Consider the following 19,187-nt stretch of genomic DNA (forward strand, 5'->3'; position numbering starts at 1 on the left):
AGATGCAATTATTAAAATGGTAATTATTAAAATTGAGTTGGATCTTTCTGGCGAGTTTAATAAGGCAAAATTTGGAACTAAAGTATCAGAAGCACAGAACGTATACAGGGTACGTATGTATGTCGGGACTTCGGATTGATTTCGCTTAGTGTGAGTGCGAGCAGTGCGCACGCATAAGGTACACGTGTCGTTAATCTGTGGTTCAGTCTGTCTGGCGCTTGTCGATCGTTTGCACCGCATCGATAAAATATCACTGAAAACTCTCCATGGGGTGATTTTTGACCTGGGTCGCCATAGCATAGATCAGGCGTGCTAGTGTTTTTTTTACATATGCAAAACTATATTACAAAAACGCGTGCCGCGTGCCGCTTTGTGTGTCTGCGCCCTTATCGGTAAAATACATATTATATAAACATAACCGTAAAAATAAATGCAATAAAAATAGCATAATAAAATCGCGAATATAAAATGAACATAATAATTTGAGCGATTCAAAAATTTTAATATATAAAATGAATTTATTAAATTTTTTAAAACATTTTTGTACAAATTTGTAAATAGCACTTATAATTTTATTAATACTTATGCACTTTAATTCGCATGATACATTTTTGTTTTGTACAGCATTGAGACTATACCAGCATCTCATAAAGTTAATATGTAAGTGCATGGTGTTTCTTTTTTTTATTTTGTAAATGTTTTTGTGTTGTATTAATTGAATGTGTGTGTGTCCGTGTGTGCCAACTAAAATATGTCAAATATGTTAAACATATTACAAACTTATAAGTCAATGTGATTGCATTTTTATTTTTGCCTTGTGCACCTTTTTGTTAACGCATGTCACCCGAGCTTTTAATGCATTTTTAAACATACGGGTTCTCCTAAACTTCTCTCCATTCTACCATACAAAAAAAAAGCCTTTTTTCTCATACTGCAGTCACATCAAATGAAAATTTTTGTTTTTTAATGGTTGTGGCTATTTGTAGGTACTATATCTGCGACAGGCGCAAAGCCTTCTGCGCATGCGCGTGAACTTATAATCTGATTAACATTTAATGTGTGCTAGACTTGTTAAATCAATCGTTCATTATACATGAGGCAAATAAATTTCGCACGTTATTTTAATAGATTTCTATCATTTAGCTAGTTCGCAGCTTGTACTTGTATGTACATAGGTATTATGGGTCTACGTGACGAGACAGAATGTTAAATTACAGAAAATACAAATATCGGAAGGCAAAGATCGAAAATCGAAAGATCTTAAGTCGAAAGATCAAAAAAAAAATGGTGCATGGTAAACGGTACATACTCACTTAATTTGCGCGAGCAGGATACAAAAGGAACAAGAGGAACATGCTTTTCCTCAAGTGAGTATGTACCGTTTACCATGCACCATTTTTTTTTGATCTTTCGACTTAGGGCGGTTTCAGACAAGCGTTTTTTTCTGCGCGTATACGGTCGTTTCGGCATACGCGCTTACACGCGCGCTACTTTTCGCGCTTCAAAAAACCGGACGCGCGTACACGGGCATATTCCGGCGTTTTCGCTCGAACCGGTAGTGGTGATTTAGTATCAACATGGATAATACGAGCTTATAAGCGCGTCTACGCTCGTACGAGTTGCGCGTATGGAAAACGACGCGCCTATACGCGCCTACATGCACTTCAAAAAACGAGATTATACGCGCGTATAAAACGCTAGTCTGAAACCGCCCTTAAGATCTTTCGATTTTCGATCTTTGCCTTCTGATATTTGCGTTTTCTGTAATTTAACAATCTGTCTCGTCACGGAGATCGAGGTATTATACGTTGTATATGATGATAATTTTCTAAAAATTAATAATTTTAACTAATTTGGATTATATTTTTTTACTCTACGTCGCTTTACGAGTTCGAACTAAATTTTAAGAGGTTTGAAACAAAATTTTAACAGTAAACACGCTGAAAGTGACAATTCACGCGCATGCGCAGAAGACTTTGCGCCTGTCGCAGATATAGTACCTGCAAATAGCCAATAATTCGCAGATATAGTGTACCTGCAAATAGCCAATTATTTACAGATATGGTACCTGCAAAGAGCCACAACCTTTTTTAATTCACTTTCTTTCGAAAATTTGATGTGACTTCAAATCCTTCCATTGCATTGCTTCCCAGTCATGTTGTTGGCTCAATTAACCCGATTACTCACACAAAACCCATTCACTATATAGAGCTGTATTGAGTGCCGTATTGTATTGCTGTTCATGCACGTTGACCCTGTAAAGACAATGCACAAATTTTATACAGAAATATCTTCCATTGACAGTGCACTTCGTAAAAAAGGTAGTGTATGCTTTGAATTTATTTTATATCGTTTATTTTTTGATGCACTAAATATTGTAAATATATTTTTTTATTAAAATATACATATAATCATCATGCATGCATACTAAATCATCAACAATATATTTTTAAATATTAAATTTTTGTATTGTCAGAAATGTTTTACTATTATTTTTAAATGGATTGAGAGCCACTGCTCTCAGCTTACTCAGACTGTGATGAATCATGCTAAACTTATTGGCAAGCATTCCTGTGGCAGAACTCGTCCCGGCGTGTACTGCAGTGTTTGCTCTGTTAATCTCTCATTGTAAAATCAAGATTTTAATTGTTTGTACATGTTTATTCTATTAATACCAGTGCTTCAAATGAAAATCTACAAAAACAACAAATGTTATCATTATTTTTCATTCATAATTACTATAAAATTTGTATCCCTATCATATAAAGGTGAACGTTTTTACTTTATCTATGTACGTAGTGACAATAGATGAAGTTTTGTTTTTGTTTGTTCACTATACATGCCTAAATTTTTTATAAAGAACCGAAAAATTTGATGTATATAGGTTTAAAAACCTATATATATATATATATAGGTTTTTAAAATCAAATTGACCCCTTTTCAATGTCAATTTGAAATGAAAAAGGGTCAATTTTAAATGAAAAAGGGTTAATTTGGATTGAAAAACCAATATATACATACTATTCTGTGGAACTCTAGCTTTATACTACAAAGTTTTCTGAAAATCTTAATAATCAAACTAATGTAGTCTCATTTCAAGCTCTGGTTTTTTTTCATTTTGGACGATTTTTGTCTTTCGATATTTTATATATGTGTTTACTTATTAGGCTTACTCCTTTTCAGACTATCGACATTCAGCTGATCAGCCGCTCAAAGCGAACCTTGGCTCCCCTGCGCCGGCTTCAGTTCCTCCAACGTTTAATATGCAACTTAAAAGTTTACAACCGCAGAATAATTCCTTGACAAATTACAATACGATCAACACGAATATGCCTACTGCAACATCTGGATCGGTGCAGTACAACAAGCCGGCATATTGGACTCTGCAACAAGGACGATCGAAAAACATCATAAACGACAGGATGTGTAATTCGCCGACACACAGCTTAACTGAAAAGTTACACGCCGAGTCACATAACGATATTTCCAAACACATTTTCAATCATTCTCCGATGAATTCGTCCCCGGAAGTAATGAACCGACCGACGAACATTAAGGTTCCAAACTTTAATCGGAACAGTTTGGAACAAAGTCGTCAGCAAATTGAAGCGATACCAAATTTAAATGGAAAAACCTATGATTATGTATTTAATTCGACGCCAAAGTCGACAACAAATGGGAGTGATTCTTTCAAAGTGTCTCCAATTGATCCTAGAAATGTCGTCGGGTTTCAAGCGTCAACTCCCACTTCTATCAATAACGGCAACATAGGTATTAATTCAAATAGTGTGACCTCTCCGGTCAGATCTACGATGTCTAATGAAGAATTGTATGCAGTCATTCATAAAAGTAAAAAGAAATTGAACATTAAAAGTCCACCTCTTGATAGAGCATCCTCTCCAGCTTTGTCATCTACAAGTTTATCACCCGGTAGTTCCGAAAGTTCTATACCCGGTCGAGTAACGCCAAATAGATTACCTGAGACTGGCTATTTAACAGATGCCAGAAACAGACACAGTTGGTCGCCCAACGTCCAAGACCAACTGTCTCCATTGGAGCGTAGAGCTTTCGAAATCAGACAAGATAATGCTCCAAGACAAAATTGGACATGTTCAGACCGTCTCGGTCCTCCGCCTCAAACATCGAGACTGGATTTCAAAAAACTGCTGTTGCAACATGGAGTCAAACTGAATTTCCAGGGAATGTATAAACCGTCAGGAAAAATATCAGCCGTAGAACGTTTACGACTTTCAAAAGAAGCTGGCGGCGCCGCTCCTAATCAAAACATGTCAAATATCAACATACTCGATTTGAGCGGCTCTCCTAAAACGTATACCCACCGAAGAGTAATTAGAAATAATGTTCTATCACCATCTTCTCCTTCTAGGACTAATCTTTTATTGAAAGAAAATAAAAGTACACCAAAAATACTACTTTCTCCTAAGACTCAATGGAGATTTTCGAGCCCAAGATCTGACGTGTTATCATCACCGATACCTGAAGTTTTCAATGAAGATGAAAGTCCCAACGGCTCGGCCGAAAAGGACAGAGAACATTTGATAAATGAATTTTCATCTTTTCAAAACAATTCAAAGCCTGTTATAATGCAAAAACAAGGGGCAAATGTGAAACGAAACCTCATCCCCGTGATAAAAGAAAGCTTGTCTTCGGATGGTGATAAGATTGAAAATGGCATAACGCCTCTAAATAATAATTCGTTAAGAAAAAATGAAGATAATAACTGTACAAACACGCATTGTAATAACACAGTTGAAAAACAATATGTAGCATCTGACTCTCCTGGAAAACTGTCTAGAGCCGAATATATTCAAGCACAGAAGGCACAATTTTTGTCGCAAAACTCACCGATAAGTTCTTTACCACCCGTTAATAGTTTTTCTGTGATATTCAACAGTCAATTAAGACACCCGTCACCGCCGAAAAATCTAAACCCTAAGGAAGGGAATAAATGTCCCTCGCCACCCACTCTAGAAACCGCTTTATGATACCACACTCAAAGAATTCAATATTAAATATATGTCCGCTTGCTTTGATACTTTTATAACTTTTCTAAGCAATAGTAAAAAAAACTGCGACCGCACGATGTTAAATAATAAAATGTGATTATAACAGCGCCTTAAAGTGTTATTAATGTTTAAGTAACGTTATTATGAACTTCTCGTACACTTCCAGATTCATATTTCAAACTACATTATGTATGTATTATATTTGTTACTAGACGACTAGTCTCATACACTTTGTACTTATAAGACTTTCTTATTTATTCGAATTGTAATTTAAATTCAAAAATACACAAATACTATAGTATTTTGGGACCAAATTATTTATTTTAGTTTGTACTTTTAATTCGTTTTATAGTCATGGTTTGTTTCATTTTTTATTTTATATTGTTTTTATAATACTTTTGTCCAGTTCCTTTCTGATTTATTCCTTTATTTATTATTAAAATAATAAAGTAATATATTTCTTTGAATTTCAAATTATTATTTGTCCTGTATTATTTAATTCACTTAAAATACATATAAACAATGAATTATGCTTATTTAGAGAAGTGTGCAAAGTGTAAGTATGCCATAGATATAAAATACCCAGTGGCGGCTCACAAGAATCCATATGGGGGAGGCTGTATTAGCTCGTTGACTATACCGGTGATCAAATGCAGACAAAAATAGCATGATAGTCACCGCACCGAATGTTAAAAAGTCGAAAATGTTCGTTTACCATACATGCATATGAAAAACGGTTAGTATATATATCAGTGGCGTGCGGTAAAAGTATCTCTCCCCCCGTCGTACATCCTCACTTAATTTGCGCGAGCAGGATACAACAGGAACAAGAGGAACAGGCTTTTCCTCCCGTATCCTGCGCGCGCAAATTAAACAAGGCTGTATGACAAAAAGAGAGATAATTGCACCGCATGCCACTCATATATATTATATATACATAGTACCGTTTACCATGCACCCTCTTTTTTTTATCTTTCGACTTAAGATCTTTCGATTTTCGATCTTTGCCTTCCGATATTTGCTTTTTCGGGCTTTTCACTTTCGGTCTCGTGAGGTAGACCCATACTATACTACAGTTTTCCTTTTTTTAATAGAACAGTGATGTGTGGTTGTTCTAGTGCTATTGACAGACAACCGTGTCGTTCTCTGACGAAAGGGTCTCTCAGACTGTATTTGTTGGGGGGGGGGGGGGGGGGGTAGTGGCCTCTTGTAGAGGGCTTTATTGGTAGACTTCTTGACCTCTAAAGTGGGCTTATTACTATACTGGGAGGTGTACAGCCCTGTAGCCCATATGGACGGCAAAAATAGCACGCATTTGTACTATACAGGGAGGGATGTAGTCCCGCAGCCCATATAGACGAGCCGCTACTGAAAATAGCATAGATGAGGTATTGTAAACAAATTTGTCTGGAGAAAGCGGACTCAACAACGGAGAGGTGCGGGGGGAGAATGGCAAAAATTTCCACTGACTTAAAAGCAAGCTAGCTACTGAGAGAGTGCTCTTCAAAAGTGAGAAAATTTTTCAAGCGTCAGGCCCCATCTATAAATTTATCCTGATATTTTAAATATATTGAAGGTCAATTCATTGAGAAATTTTAACCTTGAAATTCCTGAAAAATAAGCATATAAACATATGTATAATATAATATTGGATTTCAATATAAAAGTTAAATAAAACACACATTTTCAATAAAAGTTATATTTCATTATATGCTAACTTATATTACAAGAAAAATTACGAATAATTTATTATACAAAACGCATTCTGAACATGTTACTTTTTCCAAAACTGGACACAAACACTGAAAAATTTACTCGGATCACAAGTTCGAAATCGCACAAAAGTTGCAAATTATTACATACAGTAAGTTCAGTCATCTCTGTTATAAATGTTACAAAGAAATTGGTCTACTGCGTATTCTTGACTGGTGGACCGTTCATAATGGGAGGTCTCATTGGTGGTCCCATAGGGCCCATAGGTCCCATCATGGGTCCCATTGGCCCCATCAGTGGCGGTCGCATACCCATCATCGGTGGCATAGGTCCGTGTGGGCCCATCATTAGTGGCGGGTGTGAATGCGGATGCTGATGTTGGTGATGCTGTAGGCCACCTAGAGGTGGAGGTGGCGGTAACACGCCTGGAGGAGGACCTGACAAAGCGCCTCCTCCACCACCAGGCTGACCGGGAGCTCCCGGAGCACCAGAGGGCCTGACGGGGCCGCCGAGACTGGCCGGGGGTGGTACAGCTGCTCCTTTAGTGGCTGCGAAGGGGTTTTGAGCTATTTTTCCTGCCTTGAATGCCGCTGTCGTGGCGTCGATCAGATGTTGAGCTTGCTCCTCCATCCATTTCTGATAATAGAACTTGACGTTATCTTTGTGTTTTCGGCCAGTGCAGTGAGTCTTGCGGACGCTGGGCGAATCGTGCGTCAAGTATGTGTCGCAATAATCGCAGTAATATTTCGGCATCTTGACTAATGTAAAAATGAATTAAATGATCGAAAACTATCTGTTAAGCTAGCTGTCAATACGGACGCACACGCTCGTTAGGTTACGCCGTACTGACAGTTTGGCAATAACGTCAAACCATATGACCATTAGCGAGACTCGGAAAAACATAAAATAAGTTGGGGATCGTCCATATATATAGAACAACATAGATGAGACTTTGCAAAAAATTTGCCTGGAGAACTACGTAACTACGTGACAAAATTTTTGGGCACAAAAAATACATGTATGGAAGCAGTGCGATTGCGTGTGTAGAAGCTGAGTGCGTATCGCTTATATGCGAAATGTTCATAGCTTCTCTTGACATTGGAGTTGCAACAAAAGGTTGTAATTTAAATGTGTAAGCATCTTGCTCTCACACACATAACCCCGCATTGTTTCCACGCACGTATCTTTTTGTATATGATTTTTTTATTACGAAGTTGGCCCAATTTCAAGAAGAACTATTGGGATAAAGCATAAAGCATAACAGGCATAGAACTTATTATCTGTGGATTCAATGAAAAATCATTGAATCTTTGTGTTTGTGAAAGCTTAAATTTTGGCCGTATGCTGACCTATAGAAATTCCGTTGGGTTTTTAAAAGGATCTTTATTCAACAAGTATACAAGTATCATTGTATGTACGGCGAATAAGGTAGTTACTAGACATCGGAGGAGTGGGCTGGTTGAACTTTGAAGGTTTATGGGGGTACTTTGGAGTGAAACGACGGAATTGTTGCAGATACGACTGTTTAATATGAAGGGCGGGAAGGAAGTAAAGTAGCTCTACCAACATGACCAAATCGGTTCTAACTCACAGTATGGTAATTCAAATTCAACCATGTCGTAGAGCCCCTACAGTAAGGTAAATTCGTGCTGTATTTACCAGTATGTACAGCACTGGTTTTTGGGTATCTGTCCTGGTATATAAAACAGTTAACTTTTTTTCATAGAAGTTTTTTTTTTATCTAATTGTATTTAATAGATGTGTTGAAATATAATATTAAAAGCCCAATATTTCTGAAGACTTGCGATCGTTTATACGGAGCGAGTCAATTTTTATTGTTGCGTGGACATTAAAAGAGGTTTCCAAGATCGGAGAAAAACACGCAGCTAGTATTGTAGAAGTTGTTTATTGGTCTGCACTCGTCGGCTCTCCAGCTCCGAACGCTCTACAGTTCGAAAATGCTCAATATTTATACTCACCGGGCGCTTTCCGTACACAGATATTCGATGAGATATTTGATGAGTCGCGCAATACTATTGGCTATTATACACGACTCCTCTATACGTCGAGGGCATCTTGGCGCGAACGCGAGATCGGGTGATCAGCGCTAGTAAACCATCGATCCACGAGCGCCACTCACCTAATCTCTACGTCACAGTGTCATTGCCCTCGTATGAGTATAGGGCGGGTTGAAGGTTTGGACCGTTTCCCGGCCTATGGAAATTCAGTTGTATTTTGAAGAGGATCTTTATTACTCGATTAATACAGGCGTATTTGTATGTACAGCGAAGTAGGTAGATGATTCGCTGGAGCGAGCTAGGTCGAGTTCCTGAAGCTCACTGGCATCTAGGGACGATGCGCTGGTTTATAAAGATGTTGTTTGAGCAACGTGTAGCTAGGCTTGTGAGATCACGTTCTGAAAGATTCCAGCGGGGTCGAGGTCTTCCTTTGTGTTCTATGTTTGATGTGTAGTTGCGTAGCTCCTTGGGATTTCCCGTTACTCGTGATTGCGTATTTGGAGCGAGTCGAATCGCCTTTATGGGTAAGCTGGACGAAGTATTTTGGTAACGGCTAAAGCGGGCTCCACATTCTCGTCGAGACACCTCGGTCTCGGGTCTCGCCGAGACAACACGAGACCGAAAGTAGCTCTCTACATTCTCGCTCGCGCATTTGTCTGTTCGGTAGTCATACAAGATGGACGTGTTAGAAACGTCTGTCGTTGTAGCATTATGTGCAATAGCATATTACATTTTTTTATTAATTCGAGAAAAAAAAGTTATTAAGAGACGTTGGAATGTTTTATTACTGTTGCCATCCATGATAACCCCCAAAAAATAATCCATCACGCTAAAAGCGAACCATATCGGCGTATATGTATCATCAGTGCCGGCGCCTGAATGTTTCGATGCTTTTATTATTCGCTTATGCATCCTATAAGTTGTCATAAAGGAGTCTTTCTTGCTTTTGAATTCTTTGAGAGGTATAATCATTATTTCACTTATTTTATTCCACGCATTATGTACTTTTTTTCTGTCTTTATGGTCCCGATGTTTAGGATCTCATATAATAGAATGACTGGTATATTTCCATAAATGTTAGTTCGAGATCGTGCGTCCAATTCGTAGGCATTTTTGTTAATAAAATCGATGTGCGCGCAGTGCGGTTACTGCCGGCGGAATGACGCGACGGGAGTATGGAGGGAGGGTCTCGCGCGAACACAAAACTACACGAGAGCCTTTTGATTCGGGTCCGAAATACCGACACGAAATGGAGACCGCACGAACAAAGGCGGGACTTAACGAATATGTTCTCTACAGTCTTGTATTTGGCTGTTCTCGTATAGTTTTGGCGAGCTTGTGGAGCGGGCTTAACTGTCGTGTACAAGAACAGGACGCGATGATGTTGTGGCGGCTCGCTATACGACATGGTCGAGTTTGGTTACCTTCCTGCGAGTGGGGACCAACTCGGCTGGGTTCGGAAAGCGGCTACTCACTCTGCCTTCAGCTGTCATAAATAAAACGGGGACGCGACAATTGGTGCAAGGCCAAAATGTTCAACGACAAAATGTACCCGAAAATTAGTGCACTGACAAAATGTACCCGCGACAAAATGTACCCGCGACAAAATGTTCAAAAATGTTCAAAATGTTCAAAAATCCTAAATTATCCTATTTTAATGGCAAAAGTAACTTTTTATTGTATTATATTTATCGATGTATATGGTACTTTTTATCGTATAGATCGCGGATATTATTAAATTATTATAAATTAAAGGTGTTCTTAACCGTACCAACATATACTTATTTAAATTGAACAATTACATTTTAAGCGAATGTCATTGTGACTCATTGAATATCATTTTAAGATGTCATTGAATTAGTATAAATGACAGGGGTTCCCAACCGTATCCAATATTTACGTATTTAAATTGAAAAAAAAAACTTTCCGAGCGTATGAACTGCAGATTACATTGCATTAGTTTATATGGCAGGGCTTCTCAACCGTCTCCAAAATTTACTTTATTTCAAATGAATAATTTACTTTTTATCGTACACATCGCGGGCGTTATTAAATTAGTATAAATGACAGGGGTTCTCAACCGTATCCAATATTTACGTATTTAAATTGAAAAAAAAAACTTTCCGAGCGTATGAACTGCAGATTACATTGCATTAGTTTATATGGCAGGGCTTCTCAACCGTCTCCAAAATTTACTTTATTTCAAATGAATAATTTACTTTTTATCGTACACATCGCGGGCGTTATTAAATTAGTATAAATGACAGGGGTTCCCAACCGTATCCAATATTTACGTATTTAAATTGAAAAAAAAAACTTTCCGAGCGTATGAACTGCAGATTACATTGCATTAGTTTATATGGCAGGGCTTCTCAACCGTCTCCAAAATTTACTTTATTTCAAATGAATAATTTACTTTTTATCGTACACATCGCGGGCGTTATTAAATTAGTATAAATGACAGGGGTTCCCAACCGTATCCAATATTTACGTATTTAAATTGAAAAAAAAAACTTTCCGAGCGTATAAACTGCAGATTACATTGCATTAGTTTATATGGCAGGGCTTCTCAACCGTCTCCAAAATTTACTTTATTTCAAATGAATAATTTACTTTTTATCGTACACATCGCGGGCGTTATTAAATTAGTATAAATGACAGGGGTTCTCAACCGTATCCAATATTTACGTATTTAAATTGAAAAAAAAAACTTTTTAATCGTATTGGAGATGTCATTGAATTATATGTATATATATATATATATATATATATATATATATATATATATATATATATATATATATATATATATATATATACAGTGGCGGACTGGGACTGAAATTAGCGCATGCCAGGAGTCAAAGGGGGCCCACCCAGGGTTAAAAAAATTTGTCCCCCCCCCCCATATAACAAAATTTTTTTCTTTCCATCACGCTAAAAATCAAGGAAAATTTTTTTTTTTTCAAAAATGGGAATAAATAAATTTAGGTACAAGAAAAATGGCAAAAGCAAAATAGATCCATAAATTACATTGTATATTTCGTTGTAACCCTTGTCCTAGGTAAATAGAATGCATCATAAAAGAATGCGGCATTAAAGCGGCTTTTACTTTCGGTAGAAAACAATCGATTGGTAAAATTGAATTTTTTTTTAAAAAATCTATTTTATATCGGAATAAAAATGGAAAATATTCTTTGCATACACCTTATAAAGTTATAAAATATGAAAAAAATAAGCTTATTTTTGAAAAAATAATTATAAAAAAATATTATGTAAAAAGCGAAAGAAGCGCCGCAGGCGAAAATTTTTTTCCAAAAATCTTCACATGGTCAAAAAAAATCGACCATCAAACTGAGTCACTAAAAAACTATCAATTAAATTAATTTCTACCGACTGTCTTTTCACTTTATCTATGTATGTACATATGTACGTAATAACAATAGATAAAGTTTTGTGATCATGCGAAAATTCGAACTCAGAATCGATCACTGATCACGTTTACATAATATAGAAAAATGTGTGTGTGTAAAATTTCGTGAACACCCGTTAACCGAAAGTAACAGTTTACTCCTGTTGGCAGTTTACCGGATTTTTCTTCCACTATTTTAATCGACCCTTTAAATATGTCTGCTCTTCAAGATTTTATGTATAATTCCTTGTATCAATGTGATGAAAATATAATTTAAAAAATCATTAAAATTAATTAACAAGAAGTGGGATTTTTTCCTCTTAAAAAAGTCAAAAAAATTTTTTACCACACCCCTGAACGTATCAAGCTGAAAATTTATGTTTGTATTCTTTATGTACTAAATTTGATAAGGTTTTGGTCAGAAAGCAATTTTATTAAATAACTAAAACTTTTTTTGGACCGAATTCGTTACACATGAAGTTTAAATCCATCTCATTCTTTGTTTTGTAAGAGAATGGACGTCTGCAAATAAAATAAAAATACGAGAAATAAAACCATTTGTGATTGAACCGATTCAGTAAAATATTAATTTAAAACTTTTCTTGAAAACAAAAAATATACGAACTTTCGGAAAAATAAACGATACACATCTGTTTTTGAGACAAAATAAAGTAAAGGGGACCTTTCTAACGATTCGCTCCATAGGATAAACAATTTCTAAGAATTTTACCCAAGGCATACCACTTAAAAACCAAAATATACTTGCTTTGAAATAATAATTTTTTTTTTCAAAGCACATAGCAGCGATTATTTTATTAGTTACCTACCCAAAAGTAACATACATAAGAAATAAACGTAGCATTCATAGATCCATAGTATCTCATTATCATTAAATTCTTAATATTTTCTAAATTCACACTATTCCTTAATTTAGGGGGGCGTGTGCCCCCCTATGCCCCCCCCCCCCAAATTACGTCCCTGAAAAAAATGCATAATATTTTCAATTAATGTTATTCGAAAATCGGGATTTTGGGGAGGGGGCCCCCATACTATATTTCTATTTACATCAGCGGTTTCCAAACTTTATGTGACTACGCCTCCCTAAAAAAAAATTTTTTTTCCGCGCCTCCCTTCATTTTATTTTTTAATAGATATAATAATATAGACACGTTTTAAATAATAAACTTTTATTTAAAAATAATGAACACTACAATAGACAGAATAATAAAAAGGTTATGCTATAACATAAATTTATACGAACACGTATATTTATTTTTATATTAAATTACTAATTAAACTACATCTAGCACATAAAAATTTAATGCGAAGGGTGTTTTTGTTTATTGGAATTTGGTGTGTTTTTGTTTATTGCCGAAAAGGCCGTTTCGCATAAATAAGACGTTACAAACGGTAGAAGCATTTGCATTGCTTTGCAATACAAAGATTCATACTCTCCACTAAGATTCATCAAAAATTTAATTATGGTTTCATTTTGAAACTTTCGTTTTAGTGAGCTATCGCTTTTTCTTTTTCGATGGTTGTCAGCTCGAATTCGTCTTCTTCATTGTACATAGTTAAATGGAATGAATGTCTTTGAAATAATTGGAAAAATGCAGCACTAAACCATCTAAGTGGTCAATAAAAACATTTTTACTTGCTTCAATATTGGCTGTGGCCCAGAAATCTTTGGAAAGTGAAAAAATATCCGACTCATTCTTTTGTAAATTTGATTTCCATAACTTCAACTTTTTAATGAAAGCTTTTACTTTTTCTTTTTGAAAAAGTGGATGTATTTGTGATCCCCGCATTGATTTATTTAAACCGCTCAATTTTCCAAAAATTTTAACCAAATTGGCAAATTTAACAATAAAATTATCGTTCGACCACAAATGTGCGAGTCATGTTGGTTTTCTTCGAGAAAGATTGCTAATTAAATGTGTATATAAAAATGAAAGAAAAATAAACATTCATGCATTGAATTTTTACTGTTAAGCTACGATATGAAGTTTTATTTATTTGTAGATATTATGGTATGAAAATTATTTTTTTATTAAAAAGTTTTGGCGCCTCCCCTGGCAATAGTCCGCGCCTCCCCAGGGAGGCGCGCCTCCCAGTTTGGAAACCGCTGATTTACATGGATGTGTCTAGATTAGGAATAGATTTTATATTCGGAAACTGTTTAAAATTGTGTATTTAAATCTTACTATATCGTCGAAGTATGTACATATAATCAAATGTTATTTTGAAAGTATGAAGTAAATTTAAATCGCTGGTTGATGACGTCCTATAAAAATTGTTTTAAGCAATTCAGTTTATATTATTTTTTTTTATTTGTTTATTACCATTTTTATTTCAGTAGGTAGTTGCTACATAGGCATTGGTATATACATAATATTGACGTTGGAAATGGGCCCGGCAAAAGGGCCCACGCAAATGTTGAAACTTACATTTCGAGCCTAATAACAAAAGTTAACCGGTCCTTGGGCTGTTAAAGCAGGTATTAGTTGTTTTTGTATATCGTAAGAAATTTGTTTTGTTGAAATACCCAAACTTTAGGTTCCAAAGTGTAATATCCTATAAATTTTTACACGTGAAATAGTGAAAAGTTATTTAATTTTACTGAGGGCCCATATTTTCTAACAGATAGTGGGGCCCACATGCCATCGGGCATGTTCGCTTGTATGGCCAGTCCGCCACTGTATATATATATATATATATATATATATATATATATATATATATATATATATATATATACAGTGGCGGACTGGGACTAAAATCAGTGCATGCCAGGAGTCAAAGGGGGCCCCCCAATGTTTAAAAAAATTCCCCCCCCCCCCCCATATAACAAAATTTTCTTCTTTCCATCACGCTAAAAAATAAATAGAATTTTCAAAAATCGGAATATACAAATTTAGGTACAAGAAAAATGGCAAAAGCAAAATAGATCCATAAATTACATTGTATATTTCGTTTTAACCCTTGTCCCAGGTAAATAAAATGCATCATAAAAGAATTCGGCATAAAAGTGGCTTTTACTTTCGGTAGAAAACAATCAGGGACGTCATTTCAGCTTTTTCTTGGGGGGGCAGGCAAAGATTGGTCAAATTGAATTTTTTTTCAAAAAATCTTTTTTATATCGGAATAAAAATGGAAAATATTCTTTGCATACACCTTATTGAGTTATAAAATATGAAAAAAATAAGCTTATTTTTGAAAAACATTATAAAAAAATATTATATAAAAAGGGAAAAAAGCGCCGCAGGCGAAAATTTTTTTCTACAAATCTTCACATGGCCGACAAAAATCTACCATCAAACTGAGTCACCAAAAAACTCTCAATTAACTTAATTTCTACCGACTGTCTTTTCACTTTATCTATGTACATACATGTGTACGTAATAACAATAGATAAAGTTTTGTGATCATGCGAAAATTCGAACTCAGAATCGATCACTGATCACATTTACATAATGTAGAAAAATGTGTTTTTTTTTTTAAAAAAAGCTAAAAAATTTTTACTCCACCCCTGAACGTATCAAGCTGAAAATTTATATTTGTATTCTTTATGTACTAAATTTGATAAGGTTTTGGTCAGGAAGCAATTTTATTAAATAACTAATTTTTTGGACCGAATTCGTTATACATGAAGTTTAAATCCATCTCATTCGTTGTTTTATGAGAGAATGGACGTCTGTAAATAAAATAAAAATACAAGAAATAAAACCATTTGTGATTGAACCGATTCCGTAAAATATTAATTTAAAACTTTTCTTGAAAACAATAAATATACGAACTTTCGGAAAAATAAGCGTTACACATTTGTTTTTGAGACAAAATAAAGTAAAGGGGACCTTTCCCCCTAACCCCCGTATGCCCTCCCCCCAAATTACGTCCCTGAAAAAAATGCATAATATTTTCAATTAATGTTACTCGAAAATCGGGATTTTGGGGAGGGGGCCCCTATCCTATTTACATGGATGTGTCTAGATTAGGAATAGATTTTATATTCGGAAACTGTTTAAAATTGTGTATTTAAATCTTATTATATCGTCGAAGTATAATCAAATGTTATTTTGAAAGTATAAAGTAAATTTAAACCGCTGGTTGATGATGAATCGTCCTATCAAAATTGTTATAAGCAATTCAATTTATATTATTCACGGAAATTTGTTTATTACCATTTTTATTTCAGTAGGTAGTTGTTACATAGGTATTGGTATATACATAATATTGACGTTGGAAATGGGCCCGGCAAAAGGGCCCACGCAAGTGTTGAAACTTACATTTTGAGCCTAATAAAAAAAGTAAACCGATCCTTGGGCTGTTAAAGCAGGTATTAGTTGTTTTTGTATATCGTAAGAAATTTGTTTTGTTGAAATACCCAAACTTTAGGTCTATTTACACACGTGAAATAGTTAAAAAGTTATTTAATTTTACTGAGGGCCCCTATTTTCTAATAGATAGTGGGGCCCACATGCCATCGGGCATGTTCGCTTATATGGCCAGTCCGCCACTGTATATATATATATATATATATATATATATATATATATATATATATATATATATATATATATATATATATATATATATATATATATATATATATATATATACCACCAGCAGCATAAAACGGAACGCTTGTGAATTTTGCGACATACGTGTTTGTTCTAATCATCACTTCGTTATTTGTAAATTTATCTTAGTTATTTCTTCTGTATATTGGTAAAAAAACGTAATTCTCTTTAACTATGTACAAAATACAGTTATCTTGTATGTATGCAAAATAAAACAGACTAAGGTACAAAAAACCCGTAATATACCTGCTAAGGGTTCGCCTTTGTTCATTGTGCGTCAAATGCTTTCAAACATTGAAAAGATCATGCTCAGCTGAGACCTTTTGCTGTATGATTGTTCTAAGGGTAATTATGGGTTTAATAGTTTTTATTTTATAAAATTGATGGATTTAATATTTAATTTTGAATTTTTAAATTAACAATATCGATTCTTCAGAAATTGGTCGCTGCAGGGATATTTCCGCCGAAAAAAAACTTTAATTGCTGCGTATTTGAAAGCGAAGAAGGTGTCCATGCGAAAAATTGCCAGAACAGAGTGTTTCGGTAAACACAGTTTCGATAATAACTCCGGAGTTTAGTTCTTGTACTAACTTCTCGGTTTTGGCTTGGAGACCTTGAAGGGCTTTCAAGAACTTCCACAGGTTTGGAAATTGGGCTCTAATTGTATAGCCAACTTTCATATGGAAGCCTTCCACTTCGTTGTCCGTTTTTCCATAATTATGTAATATTCGGTCTCGAACATTCCATATGTCTATGGAAGCTACACGAGGTTCACGTCTGACATATGGCCAAATGCGCAAGTAACGGGTTGCTTTTTCCATCTGTCCCAAAGTACCTACAGAAAAATCCAGGAATTGGGATTATCTGAATTTTACGATAATCAGGAAAATGCAATTAAATTTAAAATGGTATTGGCATTAGCATTTGTTCCTCCAGAAAATGTAGTCGAAAGCTGGGAGGAACTCCTCCAAATTCTCAACCCATGGCTATTGGCACAAGAACGAGAAATCCAACAGAAGGTCGATGATTTCCTCATGTATTTTGAGGTTAATTACATTGGGAAAATTATTTTACCAACCCTAACTACATAAAAAATGTTAAGATTCCTAGAAAAAGATTTGGTCGAAGCATATGCGCTTCAATACTTCGAAGACAATAGGTAAGGTTTTTTCTATGTATGTATATTCATTGAAGCTCAGGGTGCTGTTAGTGCTAAATTAAAAAGAACCAGGTCGGTGTTTAATTTTTACGACCCCCCCCCTCGGTTTTTTTTTTACTAAAAAAAATTCGGGTGTGACCAACCCATGACTTTATCTATGTATTTGAGGAATATAAGAAGGTAACAAAACAAAATTCGATATTGAACTGATGACTATGATAGCGATACAAATTGAGCGCAAATGTATGGAAACTTGCACAAAACAAAAAAAGTTCTACTTCCGGTTGTCAGATTTTGTTCAAATTTTTTTTATTACTAAAAATCACTATCAGTATTATACTCATTAAATATCAAGAAAATAAAAATAATTTTAAGGGTCAAAATAAAATAATGAAATATTGTTTTAAAAAAAAATACCACTTCCGGTTTACAAATTCTGACCAAAACCCTACCAGCTCTAAGTTAGTACGTTCAGGGGTGTGGACAGAGTAGTGGGCACAACATTTTCAACCTTTCTAAGAGAAAAAAACCCACTTCCGGTTTATAAAATTTAATATTTTTTTTTTCTTTTCATCACATTGCTACAAGAATTATACTTGAATTTTTTGTGACGAAAACACATGTTTAAGGGGTCGAAAAAAATAGTGGAAGAAAAATCGTACAAAAGTAAACTGCCACTTCCGGTTGACAGATACTTACTAAATTTTATATATAACTTGGTATTGTTAACTTGATAACCTTATTAGAACTTTATAATACCAGAGTAATTATAAATTAATTACATACATATATGTATATTTTTCTATAATAAATGTGATCGAGCTTATCAACTGTGAATAGCTAAAAATTATTATTCCATTGCTACAAACCGACGTTGAAGAGGACATTGAAGAGATTTCGAACCCACCATTTGCCTATTGTCCTAGGGTTTTACGCAAAGAAAAAAATGCATTCAATAGCCTCTAACATGAGGGTAGTAAAATTTTATAGCCCATTTGTCTTTTTACATATTTTCGTCCATTTGTGTAGACAATTCATCTGTCAATCATAGAACTAATTTCAAAATATATTATTGTTTTGCCATCTCCATTCAACGCGCGTGATTTTTTTTACATTTACATTTTAATTGTCTTTTACATGTCAAAATTAAATTTTGTATGCAACCCTTACGCATAATAGTTAGTTGTAAATGATGCAATATTAATGTGAAACATAAAGGAGGTATGTAAAAATAATTTTAGCTGTAAATTTCTAATGTCTGCCTTTATTACATACCTCCTT

General features: G+C 34.9%; 2 protein-coding genes across 3 annotated transcripts in view; one reads left to right on the forward strand and one right to left on the reverse strand.

Moving 5' to 3' along the window:
• Positions 1 to 5,492, forward strand: part of gukh (NHS actin remodeling regulator GUK-holder) — a 184,666-nt gene extending 179,174 nt beyond the window's left edge. For both annotated transcript variants that reach the window (XM_077441115.1, XM_077441116.1), the window contains exon 7: positions 3,184 to 5,492. In XM_077441115.1, the coding sequence (XP_077297241.1) occupies positions 3,184 to 5,006 (1,823 nt within the window). In that variant the 3' untranslated portion in view covers positions 5,007 to 5,492. The remainder of the gene's footprint in view (positions 1 to 3,183) is intronic.
• Positions 5,493 to 6,720: 1,228 nt separating this feature from the next.
• On the reverse strand, positions 6,721 to 7,601 carry snRNP-U1-C (small ribonucleoprotein particle U1 subunit C). Its single transcript, XM_077441131.1, has one exon. It carries the CDS (start codon positions 7,491 to 7,493, stop codon positions 6,936 to 6,938), a length of 558 nt encoding a protein of 185 aa, XP_077297257.1. The 5' UTR covers positions 7,494 to 7,601; the 3' UTR covers positions 6,721 to 6,935.
• Positions 7,602 to 19,187: the final 11,586 nt, after the last annotated feature.

The sequence above is a fragment of the Arctopsyche grandis genome, chromosome 11, assembly GCF_051622035.1.
Source record: "Arctopsyche grandis isolate Sample6627 chromosome 11, ASM5162203v2, whole genome shotgun sequence".
In the NCBI taxonomy this organism is placed as follows: Eukaryota; Metazoa; Arthropoda; class Insecta; order Trichoptera; family Hydropsychidae; genus Arctopsyche; species Arctopsyche grandis.

What these genes read in the sequence shown, in the direction of transcription:
- snRNP-U1-C (XM_077441131.1), bottom strand. Translation starts at nt 7,493, where the DNA reads ATGCCGAAATATTACTGCGATTATTGCGACACATACTTGACGCACGAT.